The 15,609-nt window shown below is 36.3% G+C and overlaps 6 protein-coding genes across 8 annotated transcripts; 4 read left to right on the top strand and 2 right to left on the bottom strand.

The window, feature by feature from the left end:
- Positions 1–182: 182 nt before the first annotated feature.
- Positions 183–2,171, top strand: Aps (diphosphoinositol polyphosphate phosphohydrolase 1 Aps). 2 transcript variants are annotated; one of them, XM_065305851.1, is made up of 4 exons: positions 183–831; positions 890–1,282; positions 1,458–1,613; positions 1,674–2,171. In XM_065305851.1, the coding sequence occupies exons 2-4, from the start codon at positions 1,184–1,186 to the stop codon at positions 1,866–1,868; spliced, it is 450 nt and encodes a 149-aa protein (XP_065161923.1). In that variant the 5' UTR covers positions 183–831; positions 890–1,183; the 3' UTR covers positions 1,869–2,171. The 2 variants fall into 2 exon arrangements, with proteins under 2 accessions (XP_065161923.1, XP_065161922.1); XM_065305850.1 differs by having other exon boundaries at positions 183–1,282.
- Positions 2,172–2,390: 219 nt separating this feature from the next.
- LOC135794541 (U3 small nucleolar RNA-associated protein 6 homolog) lies at positions 2,391–4,867 on the bottom strand. The gene is given in 4 exon segments (XM_065305852.1): positions 2,391–3,690; positions 3,693–3,922; positions 3,979–4,291; positions 4,660–4,867. Coding segments are annotated over 4 exon segments (1,797 nt in total). The 5' UTR covers positions 4,749–4,867; the 3' UTR covers positions 2,391–2,525.
- Positions 4,868–5,033: 166 nt separating this feature from the next.
- ND-24 (NADH dehydrogenase ubiquinone) lies at positions 5,034–6,270 on the top strand. The gene is made up of 6 exons (XM_065305847.1): positions 5,034–5,184; positions 5,268–5,396; positions 5,459–5,646; positions 5,710–5,917; positions 5,978–6,054; positions 6,111–6,270. Exons 1-6 carry the CDS (start codon positions 5,149–5,151, stop codon positions 6,202–6,204), a joined length of 732 nt encoding a protein of 243 aa, XP_065161919.1. The 5' UTR covers positions 5,034–5,148; the 3' UTR covers positions 6,205–6,270.
- Positions 6,271–6,360: 90 nt separating this feature from the next.
- Positions 6,361–7,302, top strand: LOC135794542 (UPF0488 protein CG14286). Its single transcript, XM_065305853.1, has 3 exons — positions 6,361–6,655; positions 6,727–6,867; positions 6,927–7,302. The coding sequence occupies exons 1-3, from the start codon at positions 6,439–6,441 to the stop codon at positions 7,193–7,195; spliced, it is 627 nt and encodes a 208-aa protein (XP_065161925.1). The 5' UTR covers positions 6,361–6,438; the 3' UTR covers positions 7,196–7,302.
- Positions 7,303–7,941: 639 nt separating this feature from the next.
- LOC135793520 (uncharacterized) lies at positions 7,942–9,198 on the top strand. Of its 2 annotated transcripts, none has more exons than XM_065304520.1 (6): positions 7,942–8,029; positions 8,090–8,155; positions 8,260–8,583; positions 8,643–8,802; positions 8,856–9,008; positions 9,064–9,198. In XM_065304520.1, exons 1-6 carry the CDS (start codon positions 8,008–8,010, stop codon positions 9,140–9,142), a joined length of 804 nt encoding a protein of 267 aa, XP_065160592.1. In that variant the 5' UTR covers positions 7,942–8,007; the 3' UTR covers positions 9,143–9,198. The 2 variants fall into 2 exon arrangements, with proteins under 2 accessions (XP_065160592.1, XP_065160590.1); XM_065304518.1 differs by having other exon boundaries at positions 8,248–8,583.
- A 162-nt stretch (positions 9,199–9,360) lies between these two features.
- LOC135794700 (uncharacterized) lies at positions 9,361–15,522 on the bottom strand. The gene is made up of 3 exons (XM_065306069.1): positions 15,205–15,522; positions 12,049–15,147; positions 9,361–12,013 (listed from the first exon to the last, which is right to left on the bottom strand). The coding sequence occupies exons 1-3, from the start codon at positions 15,467–15,469 to the stop codon at positions 9,432–9,434; spliced, it is 5,946 nt and encodes a 1,981-aa protein (XP_065162141.1). The 5' UTR covers positions 15,470–15,522; the 3' UTR covers positions 9,361–9,431.
- Between the last annotated feature and the right edge of the window lie 87 nt (positions 15,523–15,609).

Here is a 15,609-nt window from a genome sequence, read left to right as displayed (position 1 = left end):
TTGAAGTTGGCGCCTTATTTATTTTCAATAAAAAATAAGGCCGTTGGCAACGTTGGTACTAACTGGTACTAACAAGTGGGGACACATTGAAACACATTTAAACAGTAGCAATAGTAGCAGTTCCACTACCAGTAAAAAGTACCTGTTTCAAAATAGCAGCCAAGATGTCATGTAAATCGCCGTCAGTGCTTGTCTCGATCGAAAAGTGTAATTATTTTCGGTGCAAATTAATCTGTCCGCGAGTGTAAAGTTCGGTAACGTGCTGCCGGCTGCTGGTCAATACCAAAATTCGCACGCAACGCCGGTTCGGTTGTCTCCACATCTGGCAGATAAGTCTGGCATTGCAGCGGCGCTCGCCTCAGCTCGTTTGTCCGCCCGCGGCCCGCCGTCAGCCGAGTGTGGTGTGTGCATGGCGTGTGCCGTGTCCGTGTCGTCGCCGTCGTGAGGTGACCGTGTCTCCTCGCCAGCGTTCCCGTGCGCCCGCCGCCGTCGTCGCCGCGCCGCTCGCTCTCACTGAGAACTCGGCCGAGCCGACCGTAAAAGCACCCGAAAAAAATCCGCTCGCGATGGGCATCCAGTTCTCGACGTACAGCTAGCTGATCGACGGCTGGCTGCAATCGCGAAGGCGCCGCCACAAACCACGCTCATTGCGAATTATTCGCAATTCGCACCGAGCGCGCTCCCGATATCCGCTAATATTCGCGAGCGAGGTGTGCGCGCGTGGTGCGATCATTGTGTAAGTTTGATCTCGCGTTATATCGGCAAATTCGTGCGGCGTGCAGTAGTGTCGGCGCGGCCACATTGTCGCTCGCCCGTCCGGATCTCGCATATGTAAGCTGCAAAAACATGTTTTTACGCGCCTGGGATTTTATGCAAAATGGATGTGCAGGCGACGTCGTCGCTACGGCCGCCGGTCTGTAAGAAGAGAGTGTCGACTTATCGCGCGGCAATGGCTGTTGCTCGCTGAGGACGCAGGAGGAAAAGCGGAAGCGGCAAAGGACGACTTCAGTTCTCGGATAAACCCATTTCACCGGCATCCATCGTTGTTTGTTTTTGCCACCGCACTTTTGTAATTTTTTTATCTATTCGTAACGTGGACTGCTAGTCGGCTAATTAGCTAGCGTGTCGAACAGTTTCGCGGCCGGTATCGCCCAACAAAAACACACTAGACGCACATCTCAAAATGGTCAAAGAGAAGCCGAATTCCATACGCATTTACGACGACGAGGGATTTCGCCGGCGAGCCGCCTGCATTTGCGTGCGCTCGGATGCCGAAACCGAGGTAATTCACGTTTCTTCTCGTTTTCACTACCACCTCATGGTCATCGCCCAGCGGGTCACTGACCCGGATTGTTCTAATGCCGTTTTCACCAGTTGCGCGCTTGCCACCTGTATGCAAACGTTTCTCGTCACTCCTCACTGAATTCGTGACATGCTCATCTTCCTTTCACATACAGGTACTCCTGGTAACATCCTCCCGGAGGCCTGAGAAATGGATCGTTCCTGGTGGTGGCGTCGAACCGGAAGAAGAGCCTAGTGTGACAGCCACCCGCGAAGTTTTGGAAGAAGCTGGAGTCGTTGGGAAATTGGGTCGGAGTCTTGGTATCTTCGAAGTAAGTTATTAATTTCAACGCTTGAGAATAAACATTCAAACATAATTTAATAAATTTTAGAATCGTGAGCACAAACACCGAACCGAAGTATACGTGATGACCGTAACGGAAGAGCTGGATGAATGGGAGGACTCGCGCGCAATCGGCAGGAAACGACAGTGGTTTACCATCGACGAGGCCTTGGAACAATTGGCGCTGCACAAGCCGGTGCAGCGCCACTACCTGCAGCAGCTGAAGCGTTCGCGGCTCACTTGACTTGACTCACGCTCATTTCTTATGCTTTTTAACTAATCACACACACACACACGACACAAACACACAATTGAGGAAAGAGAAAATCATCAAACGAAAAACGCTGTCTACGGTCTTATCTTTGGACTCTCATCATTTTTTCGACGAAAAAAAAACGCTTCTGTTATGGTTCAATGGGTTGTACATCTCTACATCTATTTACATTGTATATGTTATATAATGATGATATATTATGATGAATTATGATGAAATTTTGTATGCGACATTAATGTGAGATAACTATATTAATTAAATTTGTAGTTTATACGCTGATTTTCATGGGGTGCAACGCCTGGCGCGCTGCCCAACAATTCGGTGCTCGGTTATTTTCAGTCCACAGGTAAGTTAACATTTATTCCACCCTTGAGATGTCTGCAGTCCCATTTCAACAACGTAATTTGTGGTTTTGTGAGACTAATCTACGATTGTTTAATTAAAACTTAATTTTCTACGAGATAACAAGAAAATTAAAAATGCATGGCCATATTGCAGGAAATGTTTGACTTTTATTCTTCTTCTCTCTTTAAATTACTTGTATACTTATATTCATAGTGCTTCTATAAATTATAAATCAGGAATTCCATTAAAAGAAGACTTAAACTTCATCTATTAATCTTAACTTTATGTGGAGCCCCGCTTACGTTTAAGATTTTTGCTATTCTCTTGCATTACTGCATCATATCTAACTTCAAACTCACTTAAAAGTTCCGAATTCAATTTCTTGCGTGTATCAATTGCAATTTTAGTTATCGCATCCTTCGATGCATGTATGCCCTTAAACTCACGAAGCAATTTAATATAATTAATCCATACGTCCACATCTTCGTCGCCAATTTGTTTACAAGCAGTTTTATGCATGGATTCTAAAATGTCAACGAATTCTTTATCGTTTTTCGATTTAACTAATGCTTTCTTTTCTATCTGCAGCATAACTTTGAACATATCTTTACTAAAAGGTTTACTAGTTAAAAACGATTTGAATGTCTGTCTACATTCTTCAATGTTGACTTTCCCAAGCCACTGAATGTATTTAATTTGGAAGTCTTCAGCAATACGTCCGCCTTGCTCAATGGCTGACAGATAAAACAACTTAATGTTTTCTTCGTTTCCAGCCTCATTATCTAATTTATAAGTATGCATTAGTTCCCACAATGGATATGCTTCTTGTCCCAAGTGTTTACACGCTCGTTCAAACGTGTTCACGAAATCTTCATGCAAATTCCGCGCTTTTTCAATGCGTAATCTTAACATCCACAAGTCCACGGATTCAGGCACCTTTTCATTGGCTTGTTTTAACAATTCAATTTTCTGATCATCTGACACAAGTTCTAAATAGTACAAATAAAATTGTGCGGATAAACAATTTTGAGCAGCTGCTTGCTCAAACGCAGTGAGTGCTAATCGTGGATAATTTAACACTTTTTCAAAGTGGTCATTGTTTTTGAAATCAATCACACATTGTATGTAATAGTCCCATAAATACTTCCGATTCTCTTGGCATATCACAGTCAGACCCTTTTCATAAATACCAATAGCGTTAATAAAAATATGTTTTCCTGGTGCATAAACAATATCTTTCTTTTCATAATCATAATGTACACCTTCCAGTTCTCTTGTAGCTAGGAATTGCCAAGATTCTGCACAATCTGCATGATTTTCCATGAGGTATTCGGTTAAATCTATTTGAAGATGAACAGAAAAATCAAATTTTCTTAAGAATGTTAATAAGTCTGTGTAGAACTTATAATCTTTGATGCGATTTTTTGCTTGTTTGAGATATATTTCTATTTTAACAAGTAGTTTGTTAACGTCTTCATCTTGACTTTCTGTTCTGGGGCCTTTGTGATTTGCAACAACAGAAAAACCTCATACTGGATACACTCGGTGTATAACGCGCTACTTGTGTGCAACACACCAATACCTTGTTGTAAAACTTTGATGGCTTTTAATGCGTCGTTCTTCTCATGGAAATATAAACGAGCTGCAGTCAGCCACACTTCTTCATTGCTTTGGTGGTACTAAACAAAATAAATATAATAAATAGATAGAAAATTTTGAAATAAATAATTCTTACTTTAATCATCATGTCACACATCCTGTTGGTGGCATGTTGAAAGGCAGCTTCTTTGCAGAATTGAAAAAATGCAAAATACAATCCCACTTCTTGTGGGAATCTTTGGACGGCCATTTCATATAAATTTTTCACTCGTTGTAAGACTCTGTATTCGAGGTGATGCTTTTTATCGCCTATTTTAACTTTATTCCGGCGTATCTTTATAATACGATATAGAGCAACAACATAAGCAATGTATTCTTTGAAATCTTGCACCGATTTGTTCATGCTGTTTATTTTGTTTTCGAACTCAAATTGTTTCTTGACCAAGGAGCTGCATTGAACAAAAATAAACAAATTCATTGATAACGTGTTTTGGAAATGTGATCGCATATACAAATACAATAACAATAGTGAGAAATAATTTTATATGTTTATTATTTGCATATTTCTGCATGTATTGAATCAAGCTTAATAACACACAGTTGTGAACGTACTTCGTTTGTTGCTATGGTAACGATATAATAAGCAAGAGCAAAATAGAAGTATGCCTGCATGCTGAGTATACAAGATTTGTTCGTCACTAATTTTGCCTATGTGGCAATCAATCACTAAGTTAAGGGTGCAAAGTGTAGGGTAGTTTCAAATAAAATGATTTTATGATGATACATTATTTTTTAGGTTAAAAGAATAAAAACTCACGTGCATTCCTCTTCGGAGAAAAACCCAAGTTGTGTCAGCTCTTCTAATTCAACAGTGAATGATTCCAAACGACGTTGAACTTCCGCCATTGCTACTCCGTATTTATTGAACTTTTGACTAACAAATTATGAGCACCCTTGCTTTTAAATGCTTTTAAACAAAATCCACATGTGTGGCAAAATCAATGTTGCCAAGTTTAAAATCCGTGATTGTTTTCAAATATTTTCCTTCCACGTTGCCAATCCAAACTAATTGAACACTTGTACAAATTTTAATAATTACCTTATCATTCTAAAAGCTTATTTTGTGGGGTAAATATTTACTAATTTGTAAACAAATAAATTATTTATTGATAAAATATATCAAACAGTAAAAAGTATGTTATCCCCCCACTCCTAATCTTTTAAAATTTGGTCCTATATGTCATTTGGTGCAGCTGATACACAGCTGATATTATTCTCCAGAAAAGAGAAATAAAAACAGGATACGATGTTATCCAGCGTTCGATCTGCCGCTCAGCGCCTTGTGAGTCTACCAACAGCAATTTATTACTTAATCTGTGGTATTCCAGCACTTTATTACATAATATAACCTGTACTCTTTTCAAGTTGAATGGGATCCATTCAAGGGCTCTTAGGACAACAAATGCAGTACAGCATGATAGCTTATTTGTACACAGAGACAGTCCTGATGACAACCAGGCTATGTCTTTTGAATTTACAGAAGACAACAAGAAGGTAAATTAAGCAGAGCATGTTATTTGCTGTATTTATTGAGGTACTAATGAATCCTCTTGTAGAGGGTAGAAGCAATTCTGGCCATTTATCCTGATGGCCACAAGAGAGCAGCTATGATTCCTCTTCTAGACCTGGCTCAGAGGCAACATGGTTGGCTGCCCATTGCTGCCATGCATAAAGTAGCAGAAATCCTGCATTTGCCCAATATGAGAGTGTATGAAGTTGCTACCTTCTATACCATGTTCATGAGGTAATTTTAAGAAATTGTCAAAAATTCTTCTTTGGAGCATAAATTATTTTTATTTGCCTTTAGAAAACCCATGGGTAAATATCATTTGCAAGTATGTACCACAACGCCCTGCTGGCTTCGCGGTTCTGATGAAATTTTGGAGGCAATCATGAAAGATTTGAATATTAAAGTTGGTGAGACAACAAAAGATGGCATGTTTACTATCTCTGAAGTGGAATGCTTGGGAGCATGTGTAAATGCACCTATGGTTCAAATTAATGATGATTATTATGTAAGTTTGCAAATAATATTAAATAAGTTTTTATTGTTTACTAATTGTTTATATAAATAGGAGGATTTGACAGTTCAAGACACCCAACAGATTTTAAGTGAATTGAAATCTGGAAAGAAACCAAGGGCGGGCCCATGGTACGTTTGTTATTTTTTGATATGTTGTTGTGTAAGTTTAACTTTCATATGCATAGGAATGGACGAATGGCTGCTGAACCTTTGGGAGAGCCTACTTCTTTGAAGGGTGAACCACCAGGCCCAGGATTTGGCGTCCGAAGTGACTTGTAAACATACTGCGTCTAGAAATGAAACTAATTATAAACAAATTTAAAAAATAAATAATATACACACCAATATTTACCTTGTTCTTTTGAATTAAAAGGGGATAAATACCTGATTTGAATTTGTGCATTATTGTACTTCATTTTGTAGTGTAGCATTGGTTGCCTATTTTTGTTTATTAAGAACCACATGGTTAGGTGTTCAAGTAAATTGGTTACTTCTTAAATATAACAAATAAATATGGTGAAAAAGAAAATACAATTACATGGAAGCAGTGGTAAATGTAAAAGTTTGCCAAAAGCGACGACGCCAGTAGCATCAACATCCGCAGGCACTTCCACAGTATTAGATGGAGACCCAAACTCTGAACTAGCACAAAAATTTGAGCTTGAGCTTTGCTGGTGCATTCAACAGCTACAAACAAGTCTTAAAAATGGAAAACTTAATGCAAAACAAAGTATATAAGACAAAAACATTTTACATATGGTTTGGTTAATTAGGTTACTAAAATAAGATTTATTATTTCAGTGGAGGAGCAGCAAAAAGTTCTTAACACCTTAATGAGCACAAGTGCACCAATCATCAAGAAAAGACAAGTTATGAGAATGACATTTGGTGATTATAGAGCTAAAATGGAGGCTGAAAACAAAAAGTTTCAAACACAATCAAGTATGACCCTATTACATATTTACTCTTTATAATAAATAAATAATTTTCTTTGATACTAGATGCCAACAGAATAAAAGTAACAACTGCAACCCCAAGCAAAAATTCAATGTTTCTTAGAAAGTCAATTTTTGCAAAGTCTGGAAAAGACTTTAAGTTTAATTTTCCTACTCCAAATAATGATGTTCCAGATGTATCAACCATCTCAATTAGTGAAGAACACAAGGAAAATGGTATAATGGATAAGAATAATAAAGAAATAACTGGCAATTTTAACTATGTGCCTTCAAATAACGAATTTAAATTTAACTTTGACATTACTGAATCTTAAGTTACATGCTATAAGTTATTAAATAACATTTATATCAATTAAAATCTAATTTCCTCTCTTTGTGTGCAGTAAGCAACTCCAATAAATAATAACAATAATAGTAATAAGTCATTGGTGGTTGTCACCTTCAAGACCTAGGTATACATTCACTCAGGTCATTTCCTTCAAATTAATAACACAACAAAGTAAATTGTATTTACAAACAGAACCGAACAATAGACCACATGATCACAAGTCGCGTGAATGTCGCGAGTGCTTACCGATTTGAATTGTATACAATTACCTATATACATTAAAATAAGCGGTAATTACCCAAATTATTTGTTAATAAGAGTTATTAACACATTCAATTATATAATTTAATTATCCATCGTTTAGTTCCTGATGACAATAATTTATCATATATATTTTTGTTGTTCATTAAGCGTTTTAGGTAAAAACCGTGTGTAAAGTGAGGTTTTTTTGCTTTCCGATTATTCATTATGGTAATGGTCAACCGCGGCAGTGTTTAGAAGGTTGTTTTACAAAAAAACAGAGTGGTATTTATAGCCAGTTACGATTGTTTGACAATCAAATTTCCCAAAGGCAGAAATTTTTCTTTTTTGACCACAATTAATCGCGGAAATTTCCGAACTGAATAATTATGTTCTTGGAACATCTTGCGTCTTGTATTGTGGTAATAAGAAGAAGTACGTTCCTGAGTTCCATTCAAATGTATATAAATTAATTTGCTGCGAAATGCTTAGATTCAGTTGACGATTCGCACTTGACCAATTAAGACCGATACGTAACATCAGCATTATTGCGAAAATATGAAGCACCTACGAATAACTAGTGAGTAATTTGTTTAATCATTTGATGAACTATAATTTCAAGTTTTATTTCTTGTTATAGCTATTGTTGTGTGTGTGTTTGTGGTCATTGGGATACAACAAACTCATGCAGGGGATGATAATAAAAGTAAGTAATAAATAAAATTTATAACTATATATAATCAAATGTTTCCATTTTTAATAAATTAATACATTTTGAACAAAATATGCAATATAAAGGATTTCATTTAGCAAGTTGGATAAGAGGTTTGAAGTTTAAATTTGACGATGGTAATGTAATGGAAGAAATTGATCCGTCACAGAATATAGATCAAATTGAGCAAGTTGATGATCCAACATTGAAAATAGAAAGCAAAGAAAAAGGCACTCACGAGTTTGGCCGACGACTTATAAAACCTTTTATCAATGCGGCTGCGAGTGTAGCTTCTGGAGCTGCATCACGAATCAGTAAAGCATTCAATTTTGTTACACATACCACAGGATTGGATACTAACTCAAGCTTCTTTTCTGGACCTGCTGATTCTTTTAAACATCATATAAAAGCAATTTATCCAGGTAACAACATAAATTAATTCGGTTTTTGCATTAATATTTTATTTGGATTGATTTATAAGGTACAAGATGGTGTGGAGATGGTGATAAAGCAAAAAGCGATGATGATTTGGGAACATTTGAAGACACAGATAAGTGTTGTCGTGCGCATGATAAATGTTTCGAGTTTATTCCTGCAGGAGAAACTAAATTTGGTCTACACAATACTGGATTATTTACCAGGTTGGTGTAAATTGTCTTACAATGCCTCAGAAACTACAAATAAACATTTTTAGATCACATTGTGACTGCGATAATGAATTCTACAGTTGTTTGAAAAATTCAACTGATATGATTGCACGTAAAATTGGATTCACATATTTCTCTATCCTTGGACCACAGTGTTTCAAAGAGGATTATTTTGTATCTGGATGCATTCATTATTCAAGGTATATTACAATGCAACAACTAATTTATTGTGATTAACTTATTAAATTGTTACAGAGGAAAATGCATCGAATATAGATCAGATCCAACAAAAGGTAAATTATTCCAATGGTTTGATAGTCCGCTATTTATATGAAATTAATTTTATCACTATGTATTGTTATTCACCTAAATAAATAAGATGTTTTATAATCTTGTGAGAATTATTAATGCACAATGTCATAGAGGTCAATTTAAAACCATTGAATTCTAATATGCGCCACAATCATAAATTACATTCCAGACTTCATAACACTTTTAATATTCAATGTCAAGTTTTGCAATTTTAAATTCGCTAAAAAATAACAAAATCAACACAGCGTAAAACTTTTAATAAACATATACTGGTATATAATTACAAAATAAATAATTGATTTAAAAGATGTTTAACTTGCAAATTCAATTGATCGATTGTAGATGTGTTTCAAGACACTTGGGAAAAATGCAAGTAAACGAACGAAGTCAGTTCGATTGATAGTTACCAATGTGGTAAGTACGGATGCTCTGTATGCATAATATTGTCCACATCTAGGGTACAATATTTGATTCAATCCAAAACTTTCGCCTGCCACAAGCAAATGCTCACAGACTTCAGTGTATAACGTATCTTTAGTCAACGCCTGAACAACGCCTTCTTGTATAAAGTACATAGTTTCATCAATGTCTCCTGCATCACATATTTGATTGCCTTCAAAATAGGTTAAAGTCCTCATTGTTGCAGATAACTGTCTCAAGAAATCCATATGGCAATCTTTGAATAAATAATGATTTCGTAAATGAAATCCAAACATTGAATTCAGCACTGCTTCTCGTAAGTAATAAGGTGCCTGCTCCAACAGAAAAGGAAATTGTATTCCATTGCGGATCCTTAAAAGGATATTAGTGTACATGGTCACTTTGTCAATTAATGGCGTCGACGCATCACAAATCAACATCAATAGTTTCAGATTATAACAAATGCTTAAATATTTCGATTTAACTTTCGTCACCACTTGCAAGGTGCCAGCAAAATTACTGAAGAAAAATACCAGGAAGCAAGTGTCTAAACATATGATCAGACAAAGTGTGACCGGAGCCCAACCATTGAAAAACTCCGTATACGGAATCGGCGATGTTGTAAACATAAACAAAATGGTATCCAAGTAATTCATAGAGTGTAGAATCAATTGATCATTGGTCTTGGTCTTGTCTTTAATCAAAAATGTCTCACTCCAGAAGTACACGATAAATTTGATGATCACATAAATATATGCGTGCATTATGATATAACCAGTTCTCATCAGTAGGACGTTAATGTTGAGTTTCTTCGTTGTTCGTGACATGTACAAAAATAGATAAATACATCTGAAAAATCGATTCACACGAAACAAAAACGTTAAATTCTCTCGCAAAATATCATCGTATATAAGCAGGGCAAAGCTATCAAACGGCAGAATGCAAAACAAGTCGAAATAAAACCCAAATGGATCAAAAATGTAACGCAGAGCAATTTTCCTTCTGCTAAACTGCAACATACCATACTCATCTTCATAAGCAACGTGAAACTTTATATACATTCTTATCATCCACAAACCATCACGTATATAAGCTATCATCAAGAAACCTAATGTTGGTTTGATGGTCATTAGGATCAATTCGTAAGCGGATCCAAAGAAAAACTCAATAATGAACAGCGTAAGCTCAAAACGTTGTATATGCTTATTCGGTTTCATAACGCGTGTGCGTAGTTTGGACATTTTGTCCATTATCAGATTCATGTTCATCAGAGCATAACTACGTCGAGTTTCAGTTGGTCCCGCATCTTGTTCCGATACAGCTTGACTTGGAATAAAGTCAAAGTGCATATTGGCTTTCGCAAAGAATCTAGCGTGAAAACTCGGATGTTGATTCAAGAGTTTATAAAATTCGGCACTTGAAAATGACAGTGTTTCAACGTGTCCTTTGGCAACCATTGTTAAAGTTTGCCTTGTCTCATTACAATCATCTAAACATCCGAATAAACTACCAGATGCCAATGTTAATAAACGGTTGGAGTCAGGTCCGACAACTTCAACACTTCCTTTCAATAAAAAGAAAATATGTCCGTGAATGTCATCAACTTTGTAGATTATACCAGTTTTCCTGAATGTCTCTTGTTTGACAATCATTAGTAAACTTTTAAGGAAATTGTCTTCAGCGTAATTGAAAACACTTTCGTTTTTTCTGAAGTATTTTCCATAAATGTTAAAGAGTACATCTTTTTTGATAGAAGTGGGAAAGTTGTAAATCACGTCAGCTATGTCTTTTCCTTGACGTTTCTCCCAGATGTATTCAAAATGTTGAATTACTTCGTATTTGATATTCTTGTCAATGTCACAATAGCTTAGAAAACGTACTAAGTCACGCATGGCATCTTGGTAAGTTGTGAGATCTGCATTTCTGAATAAGTAATACGAAACTGCACGTCCTACTATAATAATCCCCATCAGATGACCAAAAATTCCCCAAAGAGATAGCAAAAATCGTTGTATTAAGCTAACATTTCTATATCGTCGAAAACCGACGCCGACGAAAATGCTGAGCAGATACAAGAGCGATTCGAAAAGTATCTGTTGTTGCTGGATGTTTTCAATTGATAGACTTACCCAAGAATCTTTGGCACATGTTAAATCGTCGTTAAGACGTGTGCACAATAAGCTCACGTAATAATTTGCCAGGTTTTGAGTTAATAAGAGGAATATGATCAAATGGGAAATGTATACATACTGTCGAACCTTCTTCACACGCTTTGTCAAGTAGTAAGCAAGTCCAAAAATCCGGTAAGTCAATAGGTAACGATTCAGACGTGTGAAAATTAATTCGCCTTGCGGAATACATAGATCAACCGGGAAGGAACCAATAAAATCAATCAGGAAAGCGTGTGTTAGGTAGTGTAGAGAGGTCTTGGCAAGTCTTTTAATTTCAAAACCATTCCTGTCATAATATGTCACTCCAAAGCGAATGATGATATCAGCAAAGCAGAAAAAATCCAAAAGAGCAAAACGTAAAAATTTACAGTTGCTGTTGATGTAGAAGCCAAAAATCCAGTGTATCCCAAACTTAACACCAATGCAGAATTTTTGATTATTTCCCAAATGAGCAAAAACCGACCGGTAGTGCTTATTATTTTTATACGGAACGAAATCTTTCGCCTTCGTTGCAAAAATCGTTTGATCATTGTAGTAGTTTTAACTTTATCTTCATCTTCAGCATCAGCATTTTGAAATAGATTATTCAGTTCTTGTTCTTCAATGTCGCTTGTAATTACTTGCGCTTTGCGACTTAGAAGTTGTTCACATCTAGCAAATTCACTAAGAGCACTGTAAACTCTTTCAGATTCCTTTACAAAGTTACTGAAAAACCGCTGTAACTCATGCTTGGATATTTGTAGTAAAATACAATCAGTGCGTGTGACAATTGTGTGAAAAATGGGAACATCCAAAAGCACTTCAACCAGACCCAAATTTTCATTTACAGTCACATCATGACGCAAATTACCGTACCACATTGTACAAAATCCTTGCTGAATGATATAACACTCGTCAATTGCTTGTCCGCAGTAGAAAACAACCATATTTGCCGGAATTATAACAAGTTTCAACGATGAACTTAGAAAACTTACGAGATTCGTCGATATCATTTTGAAAAATTGATTTTTTCCTAGTATACGCGTCAAATGGAGATTCCGAAAGGATGCTCCAAGTTCAAGAGGTAAAACCATATCGTTGTAATGTTTGTAAGTGTCTGAATTGAAGTAGAAGAGCGTGTTGAGATATCCATGGAGTCCAATACGATACGATTTAGATACTTCAAACCATTCTAAAGCTTCGGCTATGCCCAGCAATTGTTCCTGCTGTTTGAGAAGTATATAATTCTGCAAGGCACTTGACGATATTACATTTACAAGAAACAGAGCTTTCATTAAATATCCCAAGACGGCAATCACAGTATAACCCAAATAAATGTAAGGATTTTCTGTTTGTGGCATTTGACCAATGATAACACCAGTAATTAATGCATTCGCCAATGGACTAACAGCCATTATTTTTCTGTAACCAGATTTCGCTTCTAATCTGGTTAACATCGCTTCAAATTCTGGTGTGCAGACGTTTTCGTAACAGTTGAAAATATAAATCAACATTGTCGCATAGTAGTAGAAGAATAAAAAGTGCATTATGAATTTGATGTAGTTAAATGCTGTCAACATATTGGTACTCCAAATATTCATATCGTCAAAGAAGCATGACAGCTTATAGTATTTCACCAGACGATTGGCTTGCAGGAACATGAACACCACGTCTGGCATTTGTCCAGTTAGAAATATAATAAAGTATTCCAAAGGTAACGCAGCAAAGCAATCAATCAAAAACTCTTTTTGGCGAAGTCGATAAACCAAAATACTTTTAAAGTTCAAGTAGGTGGCGCCACGTGTCTTCACAGCAGTAAAAATCTGTAGGTAAATGTCCAGCCAAAAAATACACGTGACGAAAATGGTAAAAACTGTCTGAATACTTCGATTGGATATAGGATAACATAAATTATACGGATAGATAATTATAAAGAAGATTGTCATCAACAAGACTGCAATGTTCCACACAATCAAAATCGGTGATTGTGGTTGTAGAATGAAGTGAAAAGTTGCCTTCAGAAAAACAGAATCTTTCACAAGTTCAATTTCTTCGGAAACAACCAACTTATCCAAATAAGCAACATAAAAGATAAGATTATCCATGTAATATTGTAAACCTCGTATCTTATTATCCAATGAAGTCCCAAGTCCTTCTAGATCATGCAGAAAACATCGTTGGAATTGTTTAATCCACGACATAATCAGTAAATCACTTTTGATTAGATGTGGATCCATTCTTTCTCGTACCACAGCTCTCAATCGCTTTGCATCCTCGAAGCGTTCCATAATTGACTTAACCAACTCTCGATATTCATTTGGGTAGTAGTCAATCATGCGTTTGATTACATTCTTGTCAATTACAACAAGTTCACAATATGTTTGACATATGATTGTGCAGTTTAAAGGATAGGATAGGAAAAGTGTGGTCTCACCTAGACTAGTTCCACCGCTTAAATTCAATACAGGTGTCTCGCCATCTTCGTGTGATAAAATCTGAAGCACGCCATGACTTATATAAACCATCCGGTTAAAATAATCACCTTTTCGGACTATGACTTGTCCTGGCACAGCAAATTCAAATCGCACTAATGTACTTAGAAATCTGACAATGTGTAAATCTAAATATCTGAAAATGTGCGAATGTCGAAAGCTGTCAAATGCCATATCCATGATGATACTTTTGGTGATACTTTCAGGTAAAACTTTATGTAAAACCTTCTCCGCGGATATACCATTTCTTTGTTTTAAATAATGATAGTAATAATCCTTCAAAGTGAAGTAGAGTTGATTATCTTCAAAAGCCCATTCCTTCTTGTAAAAGTTCTTCATAAAACTATATAAATTCATTGTTTTCTGATAGTCATGAATGAAGCAATAAATTGCTTTCAAGCGATTTATGTTTTTGCAAGCCAAATCAGCAACAATAAACATCGTGGCCACGAAATAAATAATCGCAGCCACGCTGTACATGTGGTAAATATGTGTCATTTCAAACGCTTTAAAATCAGCGCCATTTGTCATCAAATATCTCGATGCCGTTGAAAATGCTTTAATAAATGCTCCGTAATTCCGATTGCTGCATTTTACATACGTGCAGTAGATGATGTAATGAATCGACGATGGAATAATAATAAATAGAAGCATCAATGATGTACTCCATAAAATGGTTGCTAAAATAGATACTTCATGGAACATCTTGTTCAGTTGACTCAGTGAGGTTGCAATGCGGTACAAGCGGAGCATAACGCGCAAGCGTAGAGTCGCTATTATTAATGGCGTATTCCGCACGGCTTTGTACATAAGATCATAAGGGATAACGGATATGACGTCGATGATAATGTATTCAATGGGTACCGGTTCATTGAACAGCTTCATATTGGGCCAAGGGGTTATGTAATATAGGATTCGGAATATTATATCCACAGCGTACACAAAATCCATGAGATATATAATTGCTAAATGGAAGGAAAAACGTTTACGGATATTTTATGAATATTTAAAACTGTACGTACAGTCAAAGTAATAGGTTTTTGCTTGTTCAGCTTTTGATACTTCAGGGGTGATGATAACGTGCATCATTTCTAACCAGGACATTGCAGTTGCTGTTAGGGCTGATACAGCAACCATCACAATGTAACCACTTAGGTATTGATATAGGAGAACGGATTTCCATCCGGTTTCTTCTGCAAACCTTTCGAGAAAATCATCGTCCACATCACCTTCTGTAGCTGTTTCTTCTTTTATTACTTGTGCCTTGGATCTCTTCCTTGGAGGCATTTTGATAGATTATGAAATTTGTATTTGTGATAGTTCAGTTGTCAGTTGATTGTGATAAGATAATATGACGTATTTATTTGATAAACAAGATATGTTTTTATTTATAGTTTTCATGGCTGTCTAGTTTTGTTATAAATGTA

This window comes from Atheta coriaria, unplaced genomic scaffold (assembly GCF_025399875.1).
Source record: "Atheta coriaria isolate IRGN ID8LTWV9N9 unplaced genomic scaffold, Caltech_Dcor_3.1 hic_scaffold_6_pilon, whole genome shotgun sequence".
Lineage (NCBI taxonomy): Eukaryota > Metazoa > Arthropoda > Insecta > Coleoptera > Staphylinidae > Dalotia > Dalotia coriaria.
Note: the sequence above shows the minus strand (reverse complement) of the source record. Positions and strands in the feature narration are given on the sequence as shown.

Coding starts and splice junctions, on each gene's coding strand:
- Aps (XM_065305851.1), top strand. CDS start 1,184: ATGGTCAAAGAGAAGCCGAATTCCATACGCATTTACGACGACGAGGGA. Junction 1,283..1,457: donor GCTCGGATGCCGAAACCGAG/GTAATTCACGTT, acceptor TTTCACATACAG/GTACTCCTGGTAACATCCTC. Junction 1,614..1,673: donor GGAGTCTTGGTATCTTCGAA/GTAAGTTATTAA, acceptor AATAAATTTTAG/AATCGTGAGCACAAACACCG.
- ND-24 (XM_065305847.1), top strand. CDS start 5,149: ATGTTATCCAGCGTTCGATCTGCCGCTCAGCGCCTT. Junction 5,918..5,977: donor AAATTAATGATGATTATTAT/GTAAGTTTGCAA, acceptor TTATATAAATAG/GAGGATTTGACAGTTCAAGA. Junction 6,055..6,110: donor AAACCAAGGGCGGGCCCATG/GTACGTTTGTTA, acceptor TCATATGCATAG/GAATGGACGAATGGCTGCTG.
- LOC135794542 (XM_065305853.1), top strand. CDS start 6,439: ATGGTGAAAAAGAAAATACAATTACATGGAAGCAGTGGTAAATGTAAA. Junction 6,656..6,726: donor AAAACTTAATGCAAAACAAA/GTATATAAGACA, acceptor TTATTATTTCAG/TGGAGGAGCAGCAAAAAGTT. Junction 6,868..6,926: donor AAAGTTTCAAACACAATCAA/GTATGACCCTAT, acceptor CTTTGATACTAG/ATGCCAACAGAATAAAAGTA.
- LOC135793520 (XM_065304518.1), top strand. CDS start 8,008: ATGAAGCACCTACGAATAACTA. Junction 8,803..8,855: donor AATACTGGATTATTTACCAG/GTTGGTGTAAAT, acceptor AAACATTTTTAG/ATCACATTGTGACTGCGATA. Junction 9,009..9,063: donor GGATGCATTCATTATTCAAG/GTATATTACAAT, acceptor AAATTGTTACAG/AGGAAAATGCATCGAATATA.
- LOC135794700 (XM_065306069.1), bottom strand. CDS start 15,469: ATGCCTCCAAGGAAGAGATCCAAGGCACAAGTAATAAAAGAAGAAACA. Junction 15,148..15,204: donor AAAAACCTATTACTTTGACT/GTACGTACAGTT, acceptor CCTTCCATTTAG/CAATTATATATCTCATGGAT. Junction 12,014..12,048: donor CGTTTTGCTCTTTTGGATTT/TTTCTGCTTTGC, acceptor TTCGCTTTGGAG/TGACATATTATGACAGGAAT.